The sequence below is a fragment of the Megascapheus bottae genome, chromosome 14 (assembly GCF_031878675.1).
Source record: "Megascapheus bottae isolate mThoBot1 chromosome 14, mThoBot2.hap1, whole genome shotgun sequence".
NCBI lineage: Eukaryota > Metazoa > Chordata > Mammalia > Rodentia > Geomyidae > Megascapheus > Megascapheus bottae.
Genome location: NC_143522.1, coordinates 26,644,076 through 26,669,352, shown reverse-complemented (window position 1 = coordinate 26,669,352; position 25,277 = coordinate 26,644,076). Strand labels below are relative to the sequence as shown.

Here is a 25,277-nt window from a genome sequence, read left to right as displayed (position 1 = left end):
GTCTGAATAAACAGCTAGATCACTGCCACCACTGTGGACCTGGCAAGCGTCTGATAGGAGATTGGTGCTGAATCATCTGTGGAGAAAGTAGGCTAGGACAAATACTGAACTCCATGTATTTCCTGAAAAATTCTTGAGTATATTTTTAGAAGGTACACTGTACATTCAATTTTAATTTTTTGCTAGTTCTTGGACTTGGACTCCAGGAGCCCGGATGCTGTCACTTTATGCTCAAAGCTAGTGCTCTGCCACTTGAACCAATAGTACCACTTCTGGCATTTTCTGAATAGTTTATGGAAGATAAGAATCTTATGGACTTCCTGCCTGGGCTGGCTTTGAACTGCAGTCCTCGGATCTCAGCATCCTGAGTAGCTAGGATTATAGGCGTGAACCACTAGCACCATGCATGTTAATCAACATGCATGGTGGGGATTCATAATGGAGAAAACTTGGACCACTGGCCTCTATGACAGAAGCCAGAGGGAATGAGGGGATTCCTTACCCTCCAGGATTTCAGTTGCCCATGGAAGTGGCCCCAGCAACAAAGTTCAGAGGATTCAAGAATTTTGCCAAGTGAACTAGTTCTGTGAAACTCATTCATTTATTAAGCCATAGAGAAGGATGCCGGTATGCAGCTTGCCTCTGTTTTCTTTGGATGTGAGCTGCTTTCTCTGTACCGTGTGACATTCTTTGGGTAAACTCATTGAACACCCTTCTTCATCAGGACCAAGTTGAGGCTTTCGGGGTTCCCTCCCGCAGACCCAGGCGTGCCTCAGACCATCCCTGAGGAGTCCAGGCTGTGGCCAGCTGAAGTCTAGGACACACAGACCACCACATGCTGGACTGAGGATCCGGTCAAGCAGCCAGGGGCAGTTCCTGCTGTTCACTTCACAGGATGTGTACAGTTGGATCCACTGTAATATTGAATTCTAATACCCGCTCCTGGTGTTGTCTGCTTGGATTTCTTAGGGTATCTGTTTGTGTTTACTGGAGAAGAGAGGAGGAGGCAAGTGGAGGAGGAAGGTCCAAAGGTGGTTTTTTTGTCATGAAATTCAAGGTCAGCTGAAGAGTTATGTGCTGTCTGCAAGTCCAGTCATCTCAGGCTCCAGCCTCACCACAGAGCCTGCTGTCATTCATCCACTTCCTTTTTCTCCTATGCTCTTGGCTACTGACCTCTTAGGCCTTGGACCTACGTGGTTTGACCTTGAAGTCTGTTCTTCTCATTCTCCCCTAGGACTTGGGTCGGTGCTGGCCACAAGAGGGTGTGTTTACAAAGAGCAAAATAAACTCTTTCCTAAGAACTGAGGTATGAGGCAGGGCTCTGGCTGAGGGTGCTGGCTTGGTGTCCTTCCCTGGCACATGAGACCACCCAGACTGCCTACTGAGGCAGAGCCCCCAGCAGGTCCCTGCACTTGCTTTAATGGGAATCCATAGATGGAGAAGCTGCACTGGCCAGGTACTCTCTAGAATCTGTTCAGCCTCCCGCCAGTTCAGTGGATGGGAAGTTGATCTTAGAACGCTTCCTCAAGGTCACCTGAACCTCATGTTGAATGCCCTGGGCTATGGTCTTACTGCACAGCCTACTATGCAGGGAGGTTGGTCCCAGAAGTAATGCTTTGGGATAGCTGACCTTCAAGCCCTTTCGCTGGTCTGTTGCTCTTCGGTGGCCCCCACTGCTGTTTCTCTGGGTCACCCCTGAATAACCCATTCATTAGCACCCTAGTTGCAAACCTAGGGAAGCTACTTGGACCCCTCAGGACAGCTACTAACTTGGGTGAGTCTGGTTGCACATCTCTCTTTCCCTGTCCCATCACACACTAAGCCCTGAAGGGGTGGTCGCCCCTAACGCTCTTGAGTGATCAGGCCTGCACACCTGCTGGTAGGCACTGTACTGTACCCCCAGCTTCTCGTACAGCTTCTCCATGGAGCGGTCGCTAAACTTTCTGATAAATGTGTCCCTGGGCAGGGCATATAATGATACCACACACTTCACATAGCACCTTTGGCTTTTCAAAGTACTTCGATGCCTGCTATCTCTATGAATCCTCAAGTAGCCTCTGGTGGTAGAAGAGGAAACGGAGGCAGGACAAAGCCATTGAGTGTTTGATGATTGGCTGAGGGAAAAATCTCACCTCTCAGCTTTCTGCTCCATCCACAACTTTCTCCCAATCAAGTCATATAAAAACAGGTGCCTGCTGCCTGCTTGTGCTCAGACACCCCGCTCTGAGTTTATAGGTTCCTTTAATAAAGACATTGCGTTGTCTCTTGCTTCCCTATTCCCACAAAGTTGGGTGCTGTGAATGCAGCAGATCCTCACTAAATGCTTACTGGATTCTGCTTTTGCACAACAGGCTTGTCCATTGGTGAGGACACGGAAGCTGGTGGGCATTTCTCCTGGAGGTCTGAGCTGTCTCTCTGTGGTCAGGAGGGAGTGAGAGGGAAGCTATCCCCCCATCCAGGCCCCTGACCCCTCCACTTCTGGGAAGGATCAGGCCTACCTAAGAGGCAGTAAGAATAACACTGTTGGGTTTCTGGAACCCAGGTCAGTGTGCCAGGGGATTGCGCCCTGCCAGCAGGCACACACAGTAGGGCAGGGCGGGAATGACCTTGCTGTGATTTGTTACCCGGGGTTGGCAGGGGGATGCCTAAGGCTCCTTCCTGGGCCCCCAGTGTCTGTAACCCGTTGTCCCCATGGCGGCGGCTCACTGGCTGCTCCCTGTCCAGTTCTGCAGTTTGTGGATGTGGCGCTCCACAGAGACGGAGGTCCGCATGGTGCCCAGCGAGTTCTCAGTGTGCGTGGGCTCTGCCCCACGGCCTCCTTTCCTGCAGTACACCTCCCAGGACTTCTTGCGGAAGCGCTTGCCCACGATCACGTACACCAGTGGGTTGAGGCAGCTGTTGCTGTAGGCCATGAAGGAGCTGACCTGGGTGGTGATGTCGAGGATGTGCTCGCTCCGGCAGCCCGTGAGGACCCGGAGTTGCAGCAGCGTGTCCAGGAAGGTGCTGACCTGAAAGGGCAGCCAGCACAGCACGAACAGCACCAGCACGGCCAGCACCAGCAGGGTGGCCTTCCTCTCCGTCTGGATCTCCTTGAACTTCTGCATCTGGTTGTTCCGCAGCACGTGCATGATCCGAGCCGTGCAGAACGTGATGACGCCGAGGGGAAGCAGGAAGCCCACCAGGTTCAGGAGGGCATTGGTGAACAGCGGCCAGCTGGAGGACGGGTACTTGATGAGGCAGACGGTGACGTTGTGACCCTCCATGTTGTACTGCTCCATGGTGCGGAAGACCAGCGTGGGGGAGCTGAGGAGAAGCGCGCACCCCCAGATGGCCAGGCTGGACAGTTTGGCCCAGCGGACCCTGCGCATGCGGCCGGCGGACATGGTTTTCACCAGGGCCAGGTACCGGTCGATGCTTACCAGCATCAGGAAGTAGATGCTGCTGAACAGGTTCATGGAGGTCATGGCGTTCACCACGCGGCACAGGACCTCCCCGAAGAGCCAGTCGAAGTTGTGGGCGATGGTGATGGCCCAGAAGGGCAGCCCGCAGGCTAAGAGGAGGTCAGCGGCCGCCAGGTTCCCCAGGTAGACCTCCGCCACCGTGCAGCTGCTCTTGTGCAGGCAGAAGACGCTGAGGACAAAAATGTTCTCGAGGGTGGCCAGCAGGAAGAGGACCCAGAGGAAGGGGGACTGGATGGCGTTGATCCATTCGAAAGACTGCGTGTCGGAACAGTTGTCATCCTGGGAAAGGGTCCCGTTGAGGGCTGTTAAGAGGACTCCGGGCGTCGTGTTGAACATTTCGGAGCTGGAAGTGGAAAAGAGGCTGTTAGGCCCCAGAACACGGGGGGAGGGGGGGAGGGAGGGAGAGGGGGAGAGAGAGACAGAGACAGAGACAGAGAGAGACAGCGACAGACAGAGACAGAGACAGAGACAGAGAGAGAGAGCCTCACTCACCAAGGGTGGCAGGAGGTAGGCCAGACTTGGGGCCCTGTGGCTGCCTCAGCTGGCAGACACTGGACTCTACGGCTTTATCTTCCACTTCCCTTGGGCCTCAGGGGTGACCCACCTGCTGCCCCTTGAAGGCCCCTGGGATGCTCTTCAGACCAGCGTGTAGGCCAGCCTTCAGCCTCGCAAAGCCATGTCATGCCAAACAGGGAGATGCCAGCCTGGAATCCCGACCACAGCCCATCTGCCCACGCCCTGTCTCCCCGGCCAGCCCGGCTCTTCTGGTAAAGGGCAGAGTCTTAGTCCCACCCCTTCATGAGCAAAGCAACTGAGGCATCTCAGGATGCGTGCTAGAAAGGAAAGGCATTCCTCCTGGCTCAAATCCTCGCTCCCTCATTTAATAGCTGAGCAGCTTCAGAGATGCTAACCTAACCTCTCTGCGCCTCAGTCACTTAACCAGTAAAATGCCAATCGCGAAATTTACTTGTTAGGATTGTGGGGGAGAGCCAAGACAGTGTGTGCAAAGCTCTGCCGCTGCGGCCTCGGATTAATTAGGCTTGTCATTATGTTTGTCCACCCCTTAGACATGGTCAGACTTCAGCACCATTTGTAGGTTCTTGTTACCCACTCCCCACCCCCTAGTACTGGAACATGAACTCATGGCTTCTCCTTTAGCTTTTTCACTGAAGGCTGATGCTCTACCATTTGAGCCACAGCTCCAATTCAGGCTTTTTGGTGATTAATTGTCATAGGCTCATGACTTTTCTCCCAGTCTTGCTTCTTGTTCCTTGAGTAGCTAAGATTAAAGGCATGAGCCACCGGCGCCTGTCTGGTTCTTGCTTTTGCACTGGTGACCTCATCATTTGTTCCTGGACTCCCTTTCACTCTTAGGCAATATTCACAGATTGAGGATAAGCTTCTTTCTGAAAATGGTTTCCAAGAAGGTGCAATTTGTCTCTATCTCCAGCAAAGAGACATGGGGCTTGAATAGCCAGCCCTAGATTCCCATCCTAGCTGTGTGGCCTTGACCTCTCTGATCTTCCACTCTGGTTTCTTTGGCATAATATATTGAATATATTGTTCTCCTCCTGATTCACTTTTGCTTTAGGGTTCAAATCAAGGAGTGAGTGTGAAGGTGCCCTGTGGTGGGGGCAGAGGCCCAAGGCAGAGGCCCTTCCTGGGAGACCTATTGTACAGCAGCAGCAGCAGCAGCAGGAGGAGGAGGAGGAAGAGGAGGAGGAGGAGAGCATCAAATCCCAGGGGAGGCTCCTGGGACTTCCCAGGGAAAGTCCCTGTCCATGCTGGAGCCAGTCAGGAGCCTGACTCACTCATGGAGCAAAGCTGTTATTTTGGAGAGGTTTCGGGGGGCACTGTGGCATAAGGGCTCCCCAGGGTCAGAAGTCTGGAGTGGAACCTCACTGTTCCCACCTTGCTCCTGGAAGCTGTGGCTTGGTGTGTGATGAAATCAGAACAGGGGGAAGGAGGCTGGTGACAGTGGCTGTGGGGCTGTGTCTTGAAGGACCAGGAGGGGGACAGGCACAGCCTGCAGAAGCCGCTGCTCTGGCAGAGCCTGAAAAGTGGGATGCTTATCATGGGGAAGCCCCAGGGAGGCACAGCAGCCTGGTGTATGAGAGAACTGGGGTCTCTGGAGCCCATGGCCCTGGCTGATATGGCAGCTGGTAGGCCGCATTGGCACTGGATGGTAACACCAGGCCAGGCTGCTCCCTAACCTGCCAGCACGGCTCTCTCAGGACTGAGCTCCTTCCTCTGCCTCCACTGGGGTCCGCAGCCCAGGTCTCAGCTTCACACTGGTCTCCTAGCACACATCAGCTGTGCCTTGGATATGTTTGGTCGGGTGCTAATGTCAAGGTGTCTGTCTCTGTCTCTGTCTCTCTCTCTCTTTCTGAATTCAGGCCTCTCCCCCACCAGACCAATACTCTAGCATGTGAGCCACATGGTAGACCTTTTGCTTTTTTAGTTTTTCCAGGTAGGGTCTCGAGCTTTTGCCAGGACTGGCACCAAATGGTGGTTCTTCTGCCTTTATCTCCCTCTTGGCTGGGATGTCGGGCATGCTCTGGCATGCCTGGCTCAGGTGTGAGTCTCTTGCTTTCATTAGCTCACGTGTGACCCTCAGGACAGTGCCCCTGCTGTCCCCTTCCCCAGCCACACCGAACAGCCCACTTCCTCTCTGTCCCCAAGTTGCCTTCAGGGACTGGAGTTTGTCTTCTCTGTGGTCTGGTGCGTGAGGTGAGGGTGTGGCTGTCCTGGGACCTCTGCACCCGGTCTAGACAGTGCCCGAGACACACCTGAAAGAGGCCGTGGTGGGCACAGGACCCCCGTGGAGGGACAGGAACATGGATCTCTTCCAGTTAGACAGCATTTGGCCGCAAGGTGGGAAAGGAGCGAGGCTCGACCTGTGCAGGACAAAGGGGAGGAGATGGTTAGCTGGGGCCAGGGAATGCAGTGGATCAGAGTCCCCCAGGAGGAAGGGATGGGAAAGGAGCCAGGAAGTCCACTGAGCACAATGTGTTTGGCTCGCTGGCTGCCAGGCTGGAGGGTGGAGAGGTGGGGCCTGCACTCTGAGAACCAATACAGAAGCCAATGCCATGCTGTGTCACCAACCAAACCCAGCACTAGCACACTTCTGATAGTGACATGGTTGAGGATATCCTGCAGGGGTGTCACGTGGAAGTTGGAGGGACTTTCTAGAGGAGGACATAGCACAGGAAGTGAGATTATCAGGGACTAGCTCACTCCTGCTGTCTGGACTATGAGCCAAGTAAACCTCTTCTCTATCTTGGTATCTAGCCTCAAGTATTTTATTATAGCAAATGAAAGTAAACCAGCCTGCAAGCGTGAGCAGGTACAGATGACAAGAACTGAGCACAGGCAGGGTTAGCATAGAGAAAGGACAAGAAGGAGAAGGTACAAAGGCCCAGAGGCAGGGAAAAGCTTGTAAACATTGTTAGGCCCTGCTGGCTGTTGAAGAGGTGGTTGGGACTAGAAGCAGGAAGACCAGCTAGCAGGAGTTCTCTGTTAGTCCACAGAATGAGAGCCAAGAGGCTTGGAGAATAAAACCTTTGGAATGGAAGGGAGGGTGTGCAGACTGCAAACTGGAGTGCGAGGTTCCTCTGAGGCCTCAGAGTGATCTGGGGCTTCGGGGTGGGGTCTAGACTGGAGGGCTGAGACATAGGGTCCCAGGACTCTAGGCATCTGGGGAGACAGACCAAGAAGCTTTCTCCATCCCTTATGGTGCTGGGTGTCCACAGAGGCTGGCACCTGCCGCCAGGAACTGAGGGGTGAGGATGAGAGGAGCTTGTCTAGCCCGCTTGCTGAGATCTGGCGTGAAGGTGGTAAAGTCCCCTTTTCCTGTCCAGACCTCACGATCAGCAGAATCCTCTGAGACCTGGTACTCCTGCTAGCGGGTGGGAAGTGTGATGTTTGCATGTGTGCATGGGGACAGCTGTAGATCTGCCCTGCCCTGCTGGCTTGTCAGCCACGCGTATGTGTGCACACATTTGTAGCAGGGGTGAGATGCATGTACTGGCTTGCCCATGTCTAAACTTACTTCTTTCTTTCCTTCCTTCCTTCCTTCCTTCCTTCCTTCCTTCCTTCCTTCCTTCCATTTTCTTTTTTTGCTGGTATTGGACTAACTCAGAGCTTCAAACTTTCTTAACTTGTTTGCTCACAGCTAGTACACCCCCAATACTTGAGCCCTGCTTCCAGCCCTGCTTCCAGCCCTGCTTCCAGCCCTGCCTTTTGCTGTTTGGAGATGGCATCTTGAGGACTTTTCTGCCCAGAGCTACTGGGATCTCAGCCTTCTGAGTAGCTAGGATTATAAACAGGAGCTATGGGTACCCAGCTAATCCCATCTCCTTCAGTTAAATCCCCTGAACCACCCAGGCAGCTGGCTAAGGGCTCCCTAATCCCTTTCCTTGATGTGTCCCAGGATAAATGTCTTCTTCCAAAGTGTGGGTGAGGTTGCTGTTTATAGTTCATCACTAAGATAAACCTCCAGCTGTGCAATCCGGAGGTGGGGCGGGGGGAGTTGGGGGGGTTGTCCCATCATAAACCATGAGGGTCCCAGCACCAGGGTGCAGCCTGAGCACAAGAAGCCCCTTTTCCTACAAGAGAAAGCCACAGCTGCCTGGGAGGAGTGGGGGCGGCAGACAGGGATCCAGGGATTCAATCTGGGAACTCAACCTCTATTCTCAAAACTCCTGAAGAGGCCAAATCAGAAAACTGGACCCAATTCTAGGCATATGCGTGTGGGCCTTATTAGCATTTGGATATTTTATGGGCTTGGAATATTTTGGAAATGCTTAGGAAGGAACCTGCAGGTGGAGCCTGGGGGAGCAGAGTGCGTCTCGCCTCCTGTGCTCTGCTTCTGCAAAGAAGGATGAGGCCGCTTGCCCGTCCCTGCTTCATTCTGTAGCTTTTCCTATTCACCACGGCCAGATTGTCTGCCTCTGCTTTCATTCCGTGGCTTTTCCTGTTCATCACAGTCAGATTGTTCCATTTAGCATCTGGTTTCTCCAACACTGGGCTGTACAATTTTGATAAGTGAAAACTTTCATCTGACACCAACATCCTCACATATTTTCTTAAAAAAAAAAAAAGGCTGGGAGCATGGCTTAATGGTAGAGTGCTCGCTCACCTAGCATGCACGAAGCCCTGGGTTCAATTCCTTGAACCACATGCACAGAAAAAGCCAGAAGTGGTGCTGTGGCTTGAGGGTAGAGCACTAGCTTTGAGAAAGTCCTTGGACCCTGAGAAAGTGCTCAGGCCCAGAGTTAAAGCCCCAGGATTGGCAAAAAAAAACCAAAAAACAAAACAAAAACAGTAACAGTTGAGCTCCAGTGGCTCAACCTTTAATTTAACCCAATCAGGAGGCTGGGATCTGAGACTCAAGGATTAAAGCCAGTTTGGAGAAAATAAATCTGAGAGTCTCTTATCTCTAATTAACGAGCAAAAAGACAGAAGTATTGCTGTGGCTCAAGTGGTAAAGCACTAGCCTTGAACACTGCCCTGGCCCTGAGTTCAAACCCCAGGATGATCATAAAAACACAAACACCAAAAGCTATTAAAATCTCTTAGCTAGCTCTCTCTAAATGCAACTCTTATTTTGGAATTCTGCTACTATGTATTTTTCAAGGTAGATTCCCCAATCTTGATTTTTGAGTTCAAGTAGAGAATATTTGAACAAGAAATTAACTTCTACAATCTGTGTACAGGTCGGATGTTTCTTACCAAATTATTCAGATTTGTCTGTGTTTATTCTTTGTAATAAACCTGATCTAGAAAACAAACAAACAAAAAGAAATATACTTTCTTCTTTTTTTTTTTTTGCCAGTCCTGGGGCTTGAACTCAGGATCTGGGAACTGTCCTTGGACACTTTTTGCTCAAGGCTAGCGCTCTGCCACTTGAGCCACGGTGCCATGTCCGGCCTTTTCTGTATATGTAGTACTGAGGAATCGAACCCAGGGCTTTGTACAAGTGGTAGCCTCTACCACTAGGCTACACTCCTGGCCCCAGAAATATACTTTCTAAGACAGGGCTTCATTCTGCTAGTGGCACAGTTATAAATGCTGTGTTCCCATAATTTCTTTTAAGAGCAGGATTTTGTTAGCATACCTTAGATGTGTGAAGGGGATTTCACTATGACATTCCCACCCTCCCCACTCTTCCTTCCCATCCCTCCCACTTCTCACATACTTGCAGCAGGCCTCATTGCTCCGCGGTGCTAACTTTCAAGAAGGGAGATGATCTCAGGTGGGTGGGCCTGATTCAATCTATGGAAGGAATCCTAGTGCAGACCCCAGGCTTCACAGAGAAGAAGGAATACTGTTCATGGAAAACAGAACTCTAGGCCAGCCCTCCTGAGGGCCTCCCTCAGATTTGGGGGCACCTATTTAGCCACAGCCATTTACAACCAACCCCTTGAAATAGACCTCAGAATTCAATTCTTCTACTTTCCCTCTGTTTCTCTGGCTGAATGCTGGCTGATCCACCCTCTCAAGCTGCACTTCCCCTCCTTCTTTGCCTATGGCACATTTTATAGGGTGCATCTCCTACACTTGCTGTGACAATGCAGCTTCCTCTCCCATCCAGTGCCCTCTCCATATAGCAGGTGCTCAATAAATGATACTGAGCAGCAGGTGATGCTCCCTCTCCCCATCCTCTCTCCAGCAGACATTTTGCAGGTTAGGAACAAAGGGCAACAGCATATCCGCCACCCCTTCACACCTCATCCTGCTTTCCATATCCCAGGTAGGAACATGGAGGCAACCACACAGTCCTGGCAAGCGCCAGGATTCAAACCCTGGGCTGTCTGAGCCCAGAGTCCAATCCCTTCTCCAGCACTGGAATGCATCTTGGTGCAGCCAACCTCCTGGAGAGTGACCAAATGATGGACTGGTCTAGGGGGTCATTGTCTCCTTCTTCCTGTGAAGAAGACACTCTGGGCCAGGGGCTATTGGGCTGGCCACAGGAGTGGTAAACTGCTGGGAAGCCAGCAAGTGCAACAGGGAAAGTGACTGTCCCTAGGCAGGTGCCAGGCGCACAGTGTGGCGCTTACTTCCCGGCTCTGCTGCCGAGTGTCACAGAGATGGTGCAGGGAGGGGAGACTTCCGCCACAGATGGCCCTTGGATTCCATCATGCCAGTGTCCCTTGACTTGGGTGAGAAACAAGTTTGGCTGGCAGGCTCAGAGAAGCAGCCATGGTGTGTGTGTGTGTGTGTGTGTGTGCATGTGGACCTGGGTTCTGGTGAATCTCAGCCCACTGGCTCATGTATTCTGAGAGAAGGTGAGAAAAGGCCCCCTCACGGTGTACAGGACTGGCACCAAACAGATAGATAGATAGATAGATAGATAGATAGATAGATAGATAGATAGATAGGAAGAAAGACAAGAACTTCATAAAGCTGCTTCTGCTGGGTCCATGAGTGAACAGAAAGCTGGAAGAAATGGTGTCATCCCTGTCTCAATATGTGTGCCTTCAGCCCTATGGTGATCTCTTGCAGTCACTTTGTTGTCACATTGGGATTCCAGAAGGACAGGACTGACCATGGGTGAATAACATCATTATGGTGACTGGAATAACTTGAAGAGGCCAGAGAGCAGCCCAGGACAGGCCACCCACCAGGACCCTAGGACAGGCCACCCTCCAGGACCCAGGACAGGCCACCCACCAGCACCCAGGACAGGCCATCCACCAGGACCCAGGATAGGCCATCCATCAGGACCCAGGACACGCTACCCATCAGGACCCAGGACAGGCCATCCACCAGGACCTCAGGACAGGCCATCCACCAGGACCTCAGGACAGGCCACCCACCAGCACCCAGGATATGCCACCCACCTGGACCCAGGACACGCCACCCCCCAGAACCTCAGGACACGCCACCCACCAGGACCCAGGACAGGCCACCCACCTGGACCTCAGGACAGGCCACCCACCAGGACCTCAGGACAGGCCACCCACTAGGACCTCAGGACAGGCCACCCACCAGCACCCAGGATATGCCACCCACCTGGACCCAGGACACGCCACCCCCCAGAACCTCAGGACACGCCACCCACCAGGACCCAGGACAGGCCACCCACCTGGACCTCAGGACAGGCCACCCACCAGGACCTCAGGACACGCCACCCACCAGGACCCAGGACACGCCACCTATCAGGACCCAGGACAGGCCATCCACCAGGACCTCAGGACAGGCCACCCACTAGGACCTCAGGACAGGCCACCCACCAGCACCCAGGATATGCCACCCACTAGGACCTCAGGACACGCCACTCCCCAGGACCTCAGGACACGCCACCCACCTGGATCCAGGACAGGCCATTCACCAGGACCCAGGACAGGCCATCCACCAGGACCCAGGACACGCCACCCATCAGGACCTTAGGATAGGCCACCCACTAGGACCTCAGAACATGCCAACTACTTGACCCACTGGAATGGTGAGTTGTTTGTCCTAACCATTGCTTCCAGTAATACCAGCTTCCGCAGAACCCCTCCCCAAAGCAGGACTAAAATGACTAACTAGGCCGTAGTTGAGTGGGGCTCTTTAGTGAGCAGGACTCTGTACATCCCCGGTTGTCTATAAAACTCCCAGCAAATGTCTGTACCTCCCCACAATGGCTGAAGATGTACCATCTTCCTTGACAAATCGTGTTTGATAAGCACTCCTTTCTCTGTCCTTCGCCTTGTGTCTATGTGGCCTGTGGGGGTGAGTGGCTAGTCCTGACATGGGACTCCAGGAGTTTAGGTCTGAGGCCTGATACTTCAGTTTCACAAGCGTCCTATGAGAAAGACCACAGCTGGTCAGAATCCCAGCTCAGACCCTTGAGCAATCTTGAACATGGAGCTCATCATTCTAGTCTTGGCTTGGATCTCATCATTTTTTTGTGTGTTGGTCCTGGGGCTTGAACTTAGAGCCTAGCAGCTGTCCTGCAACTTACAGGATCTCAGAGCTCCCTGGACAGTGGACACAGCCACACCCATGCATGGCTGAGCTTCTCCTGGAGCCCAGCACCCCCAATCCTGCCATTCTTTGTCTTAACCCAGAGCTGCCCCAGGGAGACCCCTCTCCTGGCCCATGCAGAAATGGACTGGGCCCCCACAGGTGAAGAGCTCAAGCCTTGGTAGATTAAGCATACCCCCTTCTCCTGGTCCCTAAATGTCCCCGGTTTTGTGTTACAAGCATCGAAGTCACTTATAACAGAAAGAAATAGGAATTTTTTTCCAAAGCAAAACCAAAGCCATGGAAGAAAGGAAGGCTGCCTGTCCAGACAGGAGTGGCGTTCCTGAGGCAGCACACCCAGCGCCCTGGAGCTGGGAAGGGAGCCATGGCAGGTGTGTCAGGAAGGCCATTTTTCAGCTGCCCTTGGAAGCGTTATTGAGTTCTGAGAGGTGATGCCAGCCCTGACCTGGCAGTGAGAGAGCATGGCAGGCCACTGCTTTTCCAGATCCTGTCCAGCTGGGTTTCCAACACAAGGGGAAAAAGACACAAATTCCAAGTCTGGACTTCAGAGAAGCTGTCCTTGGAATTGGGGAGTGGCTCTACCCCGCCCAGTGGGGTTTTGAGCAGGTCGCACTGGAGTTTATCCCTTCCTGTACCCTGTACACTAACACCTGGAGTCTCAGGGCTTTATGCCACAAGCCTTTGGCCCTGAAGGGACTCAGACTGTGGCCCCTTTGCCACAGTGGCTTTCTTGTTGTTTTCTTTCATTCATTCATTCATTCATTCATTCACTCATTCCCACTTCTGCACGTGTTTACCAGGCTCTGTGTGAGGTTGAGTGACAGCTGAAGGCTGTGGGAAGAAGGAAGAAGAATGAGGACCTGAAGCAGCAGCGAAGATCCATCGCAAGTTTCACTGCCTCTGAGAAGTTGGGAGCTTGGCTGGCTCTTGTCTGGAAGGCACAGTGCTTGGGGACAAGCCCTAGGGACTGGTTGTGACCTTTGGTAAATGACTTTTCTTGGCCTTTTTTGGAGGGGGAGGGGAGGAAGTGCTGAGATTTGAACTCAGTACCTTGCACTTGCTAGCCAGTGGCTCTACTGCTAAACCATATTATCTCCCCTATCTTTTTTAGATTTTTTTTTTAAGATAGAATCTTTCTGTTTCTGCTCAGGCTGGCCTTGGATGAAGTCTGGCCATCTACACAGCTGGGATGCCAGCTTCATATGCTACTTCATTTGGCTTATTGATGGAGAAGAGGTCTCACTTTCTGCCCAGACTGGCCTTAAGCCTCAATCCACTGAATCTACGCCTCTCAAGGAGCTGTCCAGATGGGCATTTCCTCATTCCTCAGGAGATGTGGGATTGCAATGGATGGTTCTGGAAACCTTTGTGCAACCCCAGATCCCAAGAAAACGAAACAGCGAGCTCCCTGTCCTGAGACACGCTCAAGCAGGAGCAATGCTTACTTGAGTTGCCAGTGCAGGATAGCTTCAGACTGGTTACAGAAGTGGTGGGAATCTTGACTGGGAGTAGTCAGTCTTCTGGACAGAGCCCCATGACCTGAAAATCTCTGTTGGCCCTTCCTTCATCCCCATGGTCACCATCCCTTCCTTCCCCTCTCTCTGTCCCAATATTGTCCTCCCAGGCCTGGGATCTGAGCCCCCTGTGCTCAGCTGTGGCCTCTCCTAGCTCACAGCCTCCCTCCCTGGAGTTTTATTTGTAGGACGTGAAGGCCAGAGGAGCCAGTGTTAGGAGACGCATGGGTCCCCGTCTTCCCACTGCCTGTTTACTCTGCCTTCTTGCAGGGGTGTGGGGAGACAGGACCCTCCACCCTCCTATCTGCCACTCAAATGGCTGGTCATCTGGCCCAGGGCTGAGAGGCCGCTGTAGGACCTGACCGCTGTGACCCTCCTATTCAGCCTCATGTGTAGCTAGGGTCACAGTCATGAGCAACTAGTGCCTGTACGTATGTGAGGGGTTTTTAAATAGAAGTTTGCATCTGGTGAGATGCCAGATGTCCTAGCTCTAGGGATTCACCCTTGATTTCCTGACCCAAGGGAGCCAAGGTGACTGTGGTGTTTGCAGAATTGTGATGGGTAGGCTGCAGACTGCAGGTGGCTCCCATGTCTCGTCTGGGGAGGGTCAGACACCAGGAAAGGGCACCTTAACCTGCATCCTACAAACGCACTTGGGAGATAACTGGGTGAAACAAATTAAGAACCAAAAGTTGGACCCTGGTGGTTCACACCTACAATCCTAGCTACTCAGGAGGCTGTAATCTGAGGATCACAGTTCAGAGCCAGCCTAGGCAGTAAAGTGCATGAGACTCAGCTCCACCAGAAAACTGCAAGTGGCACCATGGCTCAAAGCGGTAAAGCACTAGCCTTGAGCAAGAGCTCAGGGACAGCATGCAGGCCCTAGTCCATCCCTGTGACCAACAAAAATAAAAGCCAGAAGTAGAGGCAGAGCTCAAGTGATAGAACACCAGCCTTGAGTGGAGAAGCTATGGGACAGAACCCAAGCCTTGAGTTCAAGACCAAGTATCCACAGCAAACACAAGAACATCCATCCCCAAAGAGAGCCTTGTCCTTTCCTTCCCTTTTGTTTTCGTTTGTTTGTTTGCATGACATTTCTGAATAAAATCCCAAGCACGGAGGATGCTCCATTTACAGGGGCCTCTCAGAGACCACAGGGTGCAGCCTGTGTCTGAGACAAGGGAACTGGCTGAGCACTGCTGTGACTGGCAGGCAGGCATGCGAAATGTCGTGTCCCAAAGCTGGCCAAAGAATAAGACACCAGGTCACATTCCTAGTCAAGTTTTGAATAAAATCTGGGCACTAGATCGTATCTACTCCCTGGTTTCTTTGCAGAGTTCCTTAAGGCAGTCCATCAAATTATGGCTGTGGTAGCTGTCTTTGAGCAAGAGCTCATGAGTAGCTTTGGGGTTGCTTTGATGAATTGTAGCAATTTCCAAGTTTTTTTTTATAGAAATAAAATATTTAAATAAGTCACGTGGTTTCCCCATTTAAAACAAAATAAAAAGACCAGGAAAGAATTACGGCTAGTTTACGTAAGACAGATCATCAATTCATTTGTGTTCAGAAGCAAGGCCTTGCTTACATGAAAACTGGTAAATAAGTGCACAGTACTTTTCTCATTTAAAATGAAATGTTTAAAACGTTTACAAACTGTTGCACTAATGTTTTCCCATTAGCCACTAATTCTGCACCATGCAGCTGGAGCTACTGGGCTTCTGGTAACTGGAAAACATGGTGCCTTGGGGTGGGGGGGAGGGGGGAAAGTGGGCATCAGGAGACCGCCATGGAGCAGCAAAGCTCACCTGTGAGCCCAGGACTTGGCCTCATGCCACAATCTGGTGTCCCAATCAAACAAGGGGGGCAGATCAGAGACTGGTCTTCATTTCTACATCTATCTGTGGCTGCATTCACTGTCTGAGGGATTTTATTTTCCCATCATGATTGTAGGAATGGTATCTCTTTCTGAGCCCTTTCTCCTCTGAGCGTGGCTTTCTCCTGCTGTCACTCACAAAGAAAGCATTCAGCATCCACAGGGCATTGCATGTGGCTGAGGTGGGTGATCCACTCACTGGCAGGTTTGGTGGCAGTATTGGGAGTATTTAAGAGGTGTGGGGAGAGCAACACATTCCTGTAATCCCAGATAACCAGGAGGTAAAGATGGGAAGATCACAGTACAAATGCAAGCCCAGGTTAAAATGTAAGATCCCATCTAAAAACAAACGGAAGCGAAAGCACCAGGGGTGAAAGTGTGTGGCTCAGGCGGTAGATGGCCTCTCCAGCAAGTGTGAGGAGCTGAGTTCAAACTCCAGCATGGCCTCTGAAAGGGAAGAGTCTGGTGGAGGAGGGTCTTTAGGTCACTGGGGACATGGCTTAGGAGGGCTGGGACCTAAAGACAACCCCCTACCCCCACCTCCCTGTTTATCTCCTCTCACATGCATTTCTGCTGCTGTCAACTACCACAAGACCAGAGGAGGGGTCCAGCCTGCTCCCTGCTGTTTGTACACCCAGCACCCTCAACTGTGACTCTTAGAAGTCAACCTGTGTCAGGTGTTTTGTTACAAGGGAAAGGAGTGAAATACAGCTTCACATCAAAAGTAGAAAAATACTCCTTTTCCAGGTGAGATGAAAACCTTCACCACACTTTTTGTTGTTGTTGTTGTTGATCATGGGGCTTGGACTCTGCCTGGGTGCTGTCTCTGAGCTCTTAAGCTCAAGGCTACCACCCTACCCTGGAGCCAAGCCCCACTTCCCATTTTCTAGTGGTTAACTGGAGATAAGAGTCTCAGGTCCTTTTGTGCCCAGGCTGACTTTGAACCTTGATCCTCAGATCTCAGCCTCCTGAGTAGCTAAGATTACAGGCATGAGCCGTGCCTGGCTCAGCACACTTTTTGTCTGTCCCGTCCTTTCCTTTCCCATTTTCAACTTTAGTTGAAATACAGGAAATTTGGTTACCATATTATTTCTAAGCATCCTTACATTTATGAAATTCATATGCATGTTCCAATGGATTCTTTGGCCATGACTTTAACCAGTTCCAATGATCACGATAATTTTTTTTCTGTAACACATCATCTTCCTTCTTGAATTATGCGATATAATCAATTTCCCATTTGGCTGGAATGCTTCATCAAGCATTTTTGTGTGCGGGGGGGGGGGGGAGCATGGGACTTGAACTCTGGGCCTGGGCAGTGTCCCTGAGCTCTTCAGCTCAAGGCTACCACCCTACCACTTAAGCCACAGAGCCACTTATGGTTTTCTAGTGGTTAATTGGAGATAAGACTTTAGTGCCTGGGCTGGCAATACTCAGATCTCAGCCTCCTGACTCGCTAGGATTACAGATGTGAGCCACTGTGCCCTGCCCATATAGATATAGATAGATAGATAGATAGATAGATAGATAGATAGATAGATGTATATATACATAGATATGTGTATATATACATACACACATATATATATACATATATATAAAACAATTTCTCTCAGGCTGAGTCTGAGTGCACCAAGACTGTGTTGGGATGTCCTCCAGTGCCTCACATAATAAATGCCCAGCATGGGCTTGTCTTGTGGCCCACCCTGACCCCTTGGCTAGCTGCTTCTCTGCTACTGGCTCCTTCTCAGGTCCTCTGGCCACACCCAGAGCTTTAGGATAAGCCCAGATTATAGAAACCAGAAATGTTGGAAGATCTTGTCCTCTTGTTTCCATTCCAGTTTATTCTGTTTCTGACATTTACATTTTTTCTTTTTTTTGCAAACGATAGACATGCTTTGAGATTCTCAGAGTCTAAAAGAGAACACAGTGACATTTTCTGGTGCTACCCAGTCCCCGCCATCCATAACCTCTTTCCCCGGCATCAGCCGGGCTGTCTCCCCATGTCTTTTCTCTCCAGGCAGTCCTATGTGTTCAAGTCTGCGTGTAAGGATGCAGATGGAGCACCCTAAGTACACAGCCTATTTATTTTAGCCTCCAGACCCTTCCAGGCCCCACTTTGAAGGCAGTCAGGGAAATACTCCTTCAGCAGAGGAGTTCCCCTCCACCCCTACCCTCTCTCTCCCCCTTCCCCACCAGGCTTCACCAACCCCTGGAAAACCAGAGCTGCTGGAGGTGCAATCTCAACTTTGCATTTCTCCAAGAGGGCTGATCAGGGACCCTGAGTCTCCAGATTGTGAAGACCAACAGAATAAAGCCGGGCCCACTCCAAGGAATAGAAAACAGACCCATTGTTCAGTAGGAAGCGGGGGTTTCCTGGCACTCTTAGGTCTGCTGTCCTGCCCTGAGTGAATACTGGTTCTCCATGTTCTCAAGGTCTCAAATTTTAGTAGGCTCTGGTCATGTGACTCACGGCCCTGAAATACTTGAGGGGCCCTTTGAATTCTTACAGCAATATGCAGACGGCCTGCACTGAGGGCTTTTATTGTAAAGAGCAGCTTTAGGGGCAGTACAGACGCGGCCGCTCCTCTGCTCAATCGCCATTGTGTGTATACACCAGTGTCTGGCCGTTCCTCTGCTCGATCCCCGGCCACATGACAGCTTTGATACCAGTGAATCTAAGCTGGCTAGCCACCAACACCCACAGTCTCACCAGGGATTGCTCCTGGCACTGAGCATCCTCTGGGTTTGGATAAATCTATGGCTACCATTCATCGCAGCAGAGTGGCGCTGCCCCAGCACCCCTCTGAGCTTGGCAAACTGACCCCCTGTCTCTCCAGCTCCTTCCTGGAAACTGCATCTTTGCTGTCTCCTAGTTTGCCATTTTCAGGATCACCCATTGTGTAGGGAGACGACTGCACGCATCCTACGGTGTGTCTCCTTCCATTAGTGATACACTCTGTGTGCTTTGACGACTGTTTCATCCACACTCACTCCATTGGGTCTTTCAGTCAATATGGGGCCCAGCTCCCCCTGCAGAGGGGGCGGTACAAACAGTACACAGGCCTGCTTCCATTCAGAATTCCAGCGCCCTCTGCTCAGCTCCATTCTGAAATCCAGAGCCCCTGGCAAGTCTTCAGGGCTTTCCTTGACTAGAAGCTGTGCAAATAAGAGAGGAATAGACCTCATCACCCTTCCATGTCCCCAAGCATTTCTATCCAGCCAGTCACCACGTGAGCCCGTCGCTGGGTCCCTCAGCCTGTGTCTGCCCAATTTGGTTTCATGTAATCTTCACCCTCACTGCAGAGGCTCAGCCAACCATCTGCACCTCCTCTTGCTCAAACACAACGCAGCTTGAGTCCCTAAGAGTGTAAGGCACTCTCTAGACACTGAGCAGAGGGTTGCGATGAGCCTACCCCCTCCTGACTCAGTTTCCCCACCTGTACTGGGGGGGGGGCCTCAAAACTATAAGTTGCAGAGGTTTTTGCAATGCATGAGGGTTGATTCCTGACGTTCAGGTCAGGAGCTGGCACAAAGCTCTGGGGTCCCCCTTGTGGGGGCAGCAACTTCTTTCTCACATTCATTTAATCTCCAATCCCTCCTCCTGCCTGTCCCTCCACCTAGGCAGGGGTGGGGAACCAGGAAATCCTCCTCCCAGCTCCAGGGCTCCTAGCCCCAGCCTCTGCCAGCCATCACCCTGCACCTGCTACCCCCAGCACAGAGGGCACAGGGGGCTGTTTCTCCAGGGCCCCTGGTGAGGACAGTACCAATGGCACCCTGATCCCCCTCAGGGGATCAGCAGGGGCGAGGCTGGCTGGGCACGATGCCCAGGCTGGACCCCTCTGGAGCACCCTCTTCCTATGGGCTGGGGAGCCCCAGGCCCTGGTGACTCAGGGAGCGTGACCTAGCCTGTTCACAGGAGCCGGTCTCCCACGGCCGGTCTGGTCCATCCAGGCTCACAAATCCACCCCTTCCACACCTTGAGGAACTGAGTAACGGCGCCAGCAGCACGCCTGGCACCTGGCAGGCAGGAGACCCCTTCTCACTAGGCACAAAGAGGAACTGCTAGGTCTTTGCAACACAGGACTTGACATAAACACCTTGTCCTGTAATGTCACTCCTGGGTGTGAGCAGAGCCGAGCCCCTAACCCAGGGCAGGGTGCTCTGTCTGCCCTTTGTCTCAAGGTAGAAGGGACACAAAGCTTGCCTGAAATAAAGTCCCACCACCTCAGCACACACCTGCAGTGGGATTGAACCCTGCTCCCCGGAGAAAAAGGGAGCAGAGAAATTAGTGGCTGGGCTCGGAGAGGCCTCAGAGGGTGACCAGTGTGATGGGAAGCTGGGTCTGGAATCCGCCCGCCTGCCTTACCCATGCCAGAAGTATCCAAGTGGCTCACACCATCTCGGCCTAGGAGAAGCCAGGCAGGTCCTACTTTCTCTCAGACCTACAGAAGGAAGAGGAGCTTTCCCTGACTGCCCAGCACCACAGGACCCCAGCTACCTAAGTTCTCCCCAGGCTGGGAGCGCTTGTCCTCCCCGTAAAAGCAGCGAGGTGGCTGGATCAGCCCGTGCCCGGCACCCACCTGGTCTGGGGAAGCTGGTTCTTGGATCTTCTGCGCTCCTGACTCCCCGCGGGCGGCAGGCGGGCCTGCCTGCGGTCCCCACCCCTCAGAGGGGCTGAGGAGTGCAGCTGGCACGCCAGTGGGAACAGCTCATCTTTCAAGGGCTGGGCTGTGATGTCATTACCCTCCCCCCTGGTGCTTCCTGCAGCCCAGCTCCCAGCCCCTGACCCTGCCTGGAGCCTGGCTGGCGTCAGTTTCTGGAACCCTGGCTGCAGAGGTCCAGAGAAGGCCACCTGCCTGAGGGGAAGGAGAGCACTGTGGCGGGGTGGGAGGCTGGGGAGCTCCCAGGAATATCCTGTTGTGCAGAGCACTGCCCAGGAGAGCCCGGGGTTGGCAAAAGATGCCCAGACAGCGGCCCCTAAGGGTCACGTGAATACACGTGCCTCGCCGCGTGGACTGCTATTCTTCCCCCAGGTGGTTGTTTTGAGAGTGAGTTTGAGGTGTAAACAGTGGGTGTGAGGTGGAGGTGGCTGGCCCATGCGTGTGTGCACCTCTCAAGGGTGACAGGACGGAGGTGGGCCATCTTTCTTGTTCTCTGGTGCCCTGGGTTTGCCTCTAGAAACCTCCACTTGCCTCCAAAGCAGGGGCACTTGTTTGTAAAAATTTACAAGTTTTCCCCCTATCTCCACATGAGTTTTTCTGGTTCCTCTGAAGACATATTAACTTTCCCCAGAGTCCTCTCCAGGGAAGGAGCTGGAAATTTCAGTAAAGCTAGATGACTCCTCCTCCTCCTCCTCCTCCTCCTCCTCCTCCTCTTCCTCCTTCTTTAGCAGCACTGTTTTCTTTTTCTTTTAAGTTTTTAGTGTCAAGGGGATATACAGAAAGGTTATAGCTATGTAAGTCAGGTAATGAGTACATTTCTTTTTGAAGAGTTGCCTTTTCCCTTATTTTCACCCAGTTTTTCCCCTGCTGACAGAACTAGGGTTTGAACTCGGGTCTCCATGTTTGCTAAGCTTGTGCTCTATGGCTTGACCATGCCTCCAGCTCTTTTTGCATCGGCTTATTTTTGACTTAAGATCTTACATTTTTGTCTGGGCCAGCCTGGACCATTTATTTCTTGCAAGCAGCTGGGATCATTGCTGGGATCAACTACACTGAGCATTTTCTGTTGAGCTGGGGGTCTTGTGAACTTGTTTTACCCAGGCTGGCTTTGAACTCAATCCCTGTCTCCTAAGTAGCTAGGATTATAGGCATGGGTCTGGTTCTTTTTGTTGTACTTTAAGTTTTAAAACTCTTTTTTAGAAAGAGGTCTGGTAAGAGTGGCTGGGAGGAGCTGGGAACTGAGGCCAGAGGCCTCCCTGCCTCCCCACTTGCCCTGAACTTCTCTGAGTCAAGTCTACAGAGCCTCTGTCCCATCACAACAGGACAACAGGGACAGGGAAACTGAGTCCCAGGCAGGCTGTTGAGATGGAGCCTTCCAGTCAGGGAGATCTGGTGGTCCCTGTCATCTCCTCGGCCCTCTGGCCTGTTCTACCACAGGGGGCCCCACTGTTCTGGGGTCTCTAAGCTATCCAGGTAGGGTGGAGGCATGTGGCCAGGCTCTCCAGAGTCCTTGAGCTCTCAAAGGCAAGGACAGACTGTGCACAGCTTGCCTGTGTGCAGCAGGTCACGGCCGTTGTAAAATCACAGCAGCTTTCCCTGCTTGAGATCTGCAAGAACAGTGTTGAACCCTTCTCTGCCTTGGACATTGTGCAGCTCTGCAGAGGAGAGGGGCACACCCCGGAAAGGCAAGCTCTCTGCGGACGCTTCATAAATACCATCGGCTGAGACACCCATCTGTCTCTCTACATGGCCACCCAGCCATCTCTAGAATACAGTTGCAAAAACAATAATAGAACCTGCTGCCCTGACCTAGTTGGCAAGTGCTAGCTGAGAGCCGGTCAGTTCTGGAATGGCTGAATAAATCCACATTCCAGCCACCTCCCTCATCCCCCTCCCGTACTTTGGGCCCCATGTACCTGCCCCAAACACTTCAGGGCCTGGTACTGAGCAACTATGGACAGCCCTGTGACCTGGAACTCAGGAAATATCGGAACTGGCCAGGCCCCAGGGAACAAGTGTGGGAAACTCAGGCAACCACCTCCCTCCCCCACAGAGCACGGATGCTGCCCCTCAACCCTCACTCTGCTTGCCTGGGGTCTGTGAGGGGCTCAGCCCTGCCAGCACTCTTGGTTACAGTTGTTCAGCTGCCTTCTCAGAGGACCAGGGGAGGGTCCATTGTTCCCATGGAAACCTGATGGCCTCCTCCTCAGCCAGGGCCCTGCCTGACCTCTCACCCCTCTCCCCTCTGGCCAGCACCTTCTTTCCACCTCACCCAGCTCTCTGTGCTTTTGCCTCACAGAGCCACTTCCACCTTCAATATAGCAAGACCATGCTGGACTCAGGACCTTTGCACATGATGTAACTCCAGCCTAGAGTCTTGCCTTGGAGTGCTGACCCCTGCTTCCTCCCAGGAGGCCCCTGGGCTACTATTGTGCTGGGATCATGTCCTGTCTGTGCCCATGAGCCTGTGGGCTCCTGTCCTAGCCAGGGTGGGGGTTTGGGGGGGGGTCTCGTCCATGTGCTGAGAAACCTACAAGGCAGTGAGGGAGTCCTGTCTTACTCTTACTTACCACATATACATAGTAGGTTCTCTGTGTGTAGATTGGAGACGCTTCCTGAACACAGTGGGTGCTCGTGCATGGAATGACCAAGACATCACCCTCACATAGTAGGTGCTTAGTGCATATAATGAAAGCATCCCCCCCCCACACACTAGATACTGTGAGTATGGAATGAAGATGCCACTCAGGCTACCCCGCCTCACCAGAGTGGTGGACATGTGCGTTCACCTGCTTTCTATGAAAGTCCACCTCAGTTCCAGTGCTCTGGAACATTTCAGAGGCTGGGTATGAGGCAGAGGCTCAAAACCTTCCAGGAAGGCAAATTACCCATCAGCCTCCAGGAGTGGGCTGTGCTTTTGTCCAGAACTCCACGATCCCCATCCAGCTGCCCACGAAGGGCTGTCCAGCTACACACACCCCACACAGTGCAGGCATGGGGACGTGCATGCAGAGATGGAAAGCAGGCACCAATCTGGGTTCAGAGCAGACTTGCAGAGCCTGCGGTCCTGTCTGGCCAGCACTGGGTTCCATCTGCGAACCCTACAGATCACAGTGGCTGGCTCCACACCACCTCTCAGCTGAAGTGCCTGGCACTGCCTGCTCCACCTATTGCTCCCGCCTCCAGCCTCCCCCACTAGAGCTCTGTGAGGGCATCAAACAGTACAGGCGGGGCCTGGCTCCAGCTCTGGCCTCCCTTGCTGCCCCTGGACCAGCCCTGTCTAAGCACACAATTCCCCAGACTTTCACACCAGCGAGATGGCTGAGAGCCGTCACTCCCATCTTACAGAAAAGGAAACCGAGGCTGGGAGAGGCTACTTGGCTTAGCAGAAATCCTAATGTCTGCGAAGGGTCAAGCTGAGATTTGAGCCCGAGTCTGACTTCTTAGCTGAATCAAAGGAGTCTGTCTGTCTGTCTGTCTGTCCTGCTGTTCTGGCAGGAGGATGGGGGAAACTGCAGACAGGCATGGATCATTCCCCAGGTTCGTTGGGAAGTTGCTCTCAGGCTGACTATAAGTCTGACTGTTCTTCCCAGCTCTGTTCTTGGCCCTGAGCTGTAACCAGCAGGTGGCGAGAGGCAGTTACTCACTTCCTGGTGCAGGCGCCAGTTGGGGGCTTCCCTGGCTGGGAGGTCCTCACCCAGGGATGCTCGTGCAGTGAGTAGTGCAGTGAGCTATCCCAGAGTCTCCGGTGCCTGGATCGGGGGAGGCAGAAATCATCAGATGAAATGTTGAGGGATGGGAACTGAGGGGTTGGAAAGATCTAGAACTGTTATCCCCCTGTTCAGGTGTCATTCCCCACCATAGTGCTGCTGCCCAGGGGTGATGTGGTAAGGGTGGCAATCTGGCCACATCTGCCTGCCTGTCTGTTTGTCTGTCTGTCTGTCTGTCTGTCTACTGTTCTATCCTTTCCCCAACAACATTGATAAATCTATTTTAGCCAAGTGGAAACATCAGGCCCTCACTAAATCTCTCCCCACTGGCCCACAGCCTTCACTGGCATTGGCCATATTGTACAACCATTAGTTCTGCCTCGTGTCACCACATTTTGTCAGCCACACAGGAGATGCCACACCCATGAAGAATGCCTCTTACCCCGTGGTGCCCCAGCCCCTGACTGCCGTGGTCTCTCTGTCTGCTTGTTCTAGATGTCACATGGAAAGAAAATCATCCAGCAGTGCACTCTTGTGCCTGGCCGAGATCTCTCACACAGCAAGATGGCTTTGGGGTTCATCCATATTGCAGTGTGTACGCCAGCACCCCCCTCCCTTTTCTCAGTGAACAATATTCTGCTGTGTTGATCTACCCATCAACTGCTAAGCATTTGGATGTTGTTTTGCTCTGATAAATAAAACCTCAATGACTGCTGATGTGGAAGTCTCTGGACTCCAGGGGATTGTGCACAACTCTCTGAGGACCCGCCAGCCTCTTTTCCATGGGCAGTGCACTCACACAACCTTTCTCTCAGTGTTTCCCACTGCAAACAACGCACTGGTTCTGAAAGGATCTGGGGAGGGAAACTGAGTTCCCACTGTCCCATGGGCCAGTCCCTCACTATCTGTCCAGGTGCTTTGTGGCTAAGGCTGCAGGACTCAACTTCATGTGAACCAGAGAAGTTGAGGAACCTGCTCACAGCTGCTCATCTGATGAGGGGCTGAGGTATAGTGGCTGCCCAGCCAATGAGAGGCTGAGGCAGAGCCACATCCCAGCCAATGAGGGGCGGAGGTAGAGTGGC

At 52.5% G+C, this 25,277-nt stretch overlaps 1 protein-coding gene across 1 annotated transcript; it reads right to left on the bottom strand.

Moving 5' to 3' along the window:
- Window positions 1–483: 483 nt before the first annotated feature.
- Bdkrb2 (bradykinin receptor B2) lies at window positions 484–20,483 on the bottom strand. The gene is made up of 3 exons (XM_090344789.1): window positions 20,405–20,483; window positions 6,251–6,358; window positions 484–3,804 (listed from the first exon to the last, which is right to left on the bottom strand). Exons 2-3 carry the CDS (start codon window positions 6,322–6,324, stop codon window positions 2,703–2,705), a joined length of 1,176 nt encoding a protein of 391 aa, XP_090200915.1. The 5' UTR covers window positions 6,325–6,358; window positions 20,405–20,483; the 3' UTR covers window positions 484–2,702.
- Window positions 20,484–25,277: the final 4,794 nt, after the last annotated feature.

Bases quoted from the DNA above. Each gene is read 5' to 3' on its own strand.
- Bdkrb2 (XM_090344789.1), bottom strand. From the start codon at position 6,324: ATGCTGTCTAACTGGAAGAGATCCATGTTCCTGTCCCTCCACGGGGGT. The intron at 3,805-6,250 runs GTGTGTCTCGGG...TTCCACTTCCAG, and splicing joins CCCACCACGGCCTCTTTCAG to CTCCGAAATGTTCAACACGA.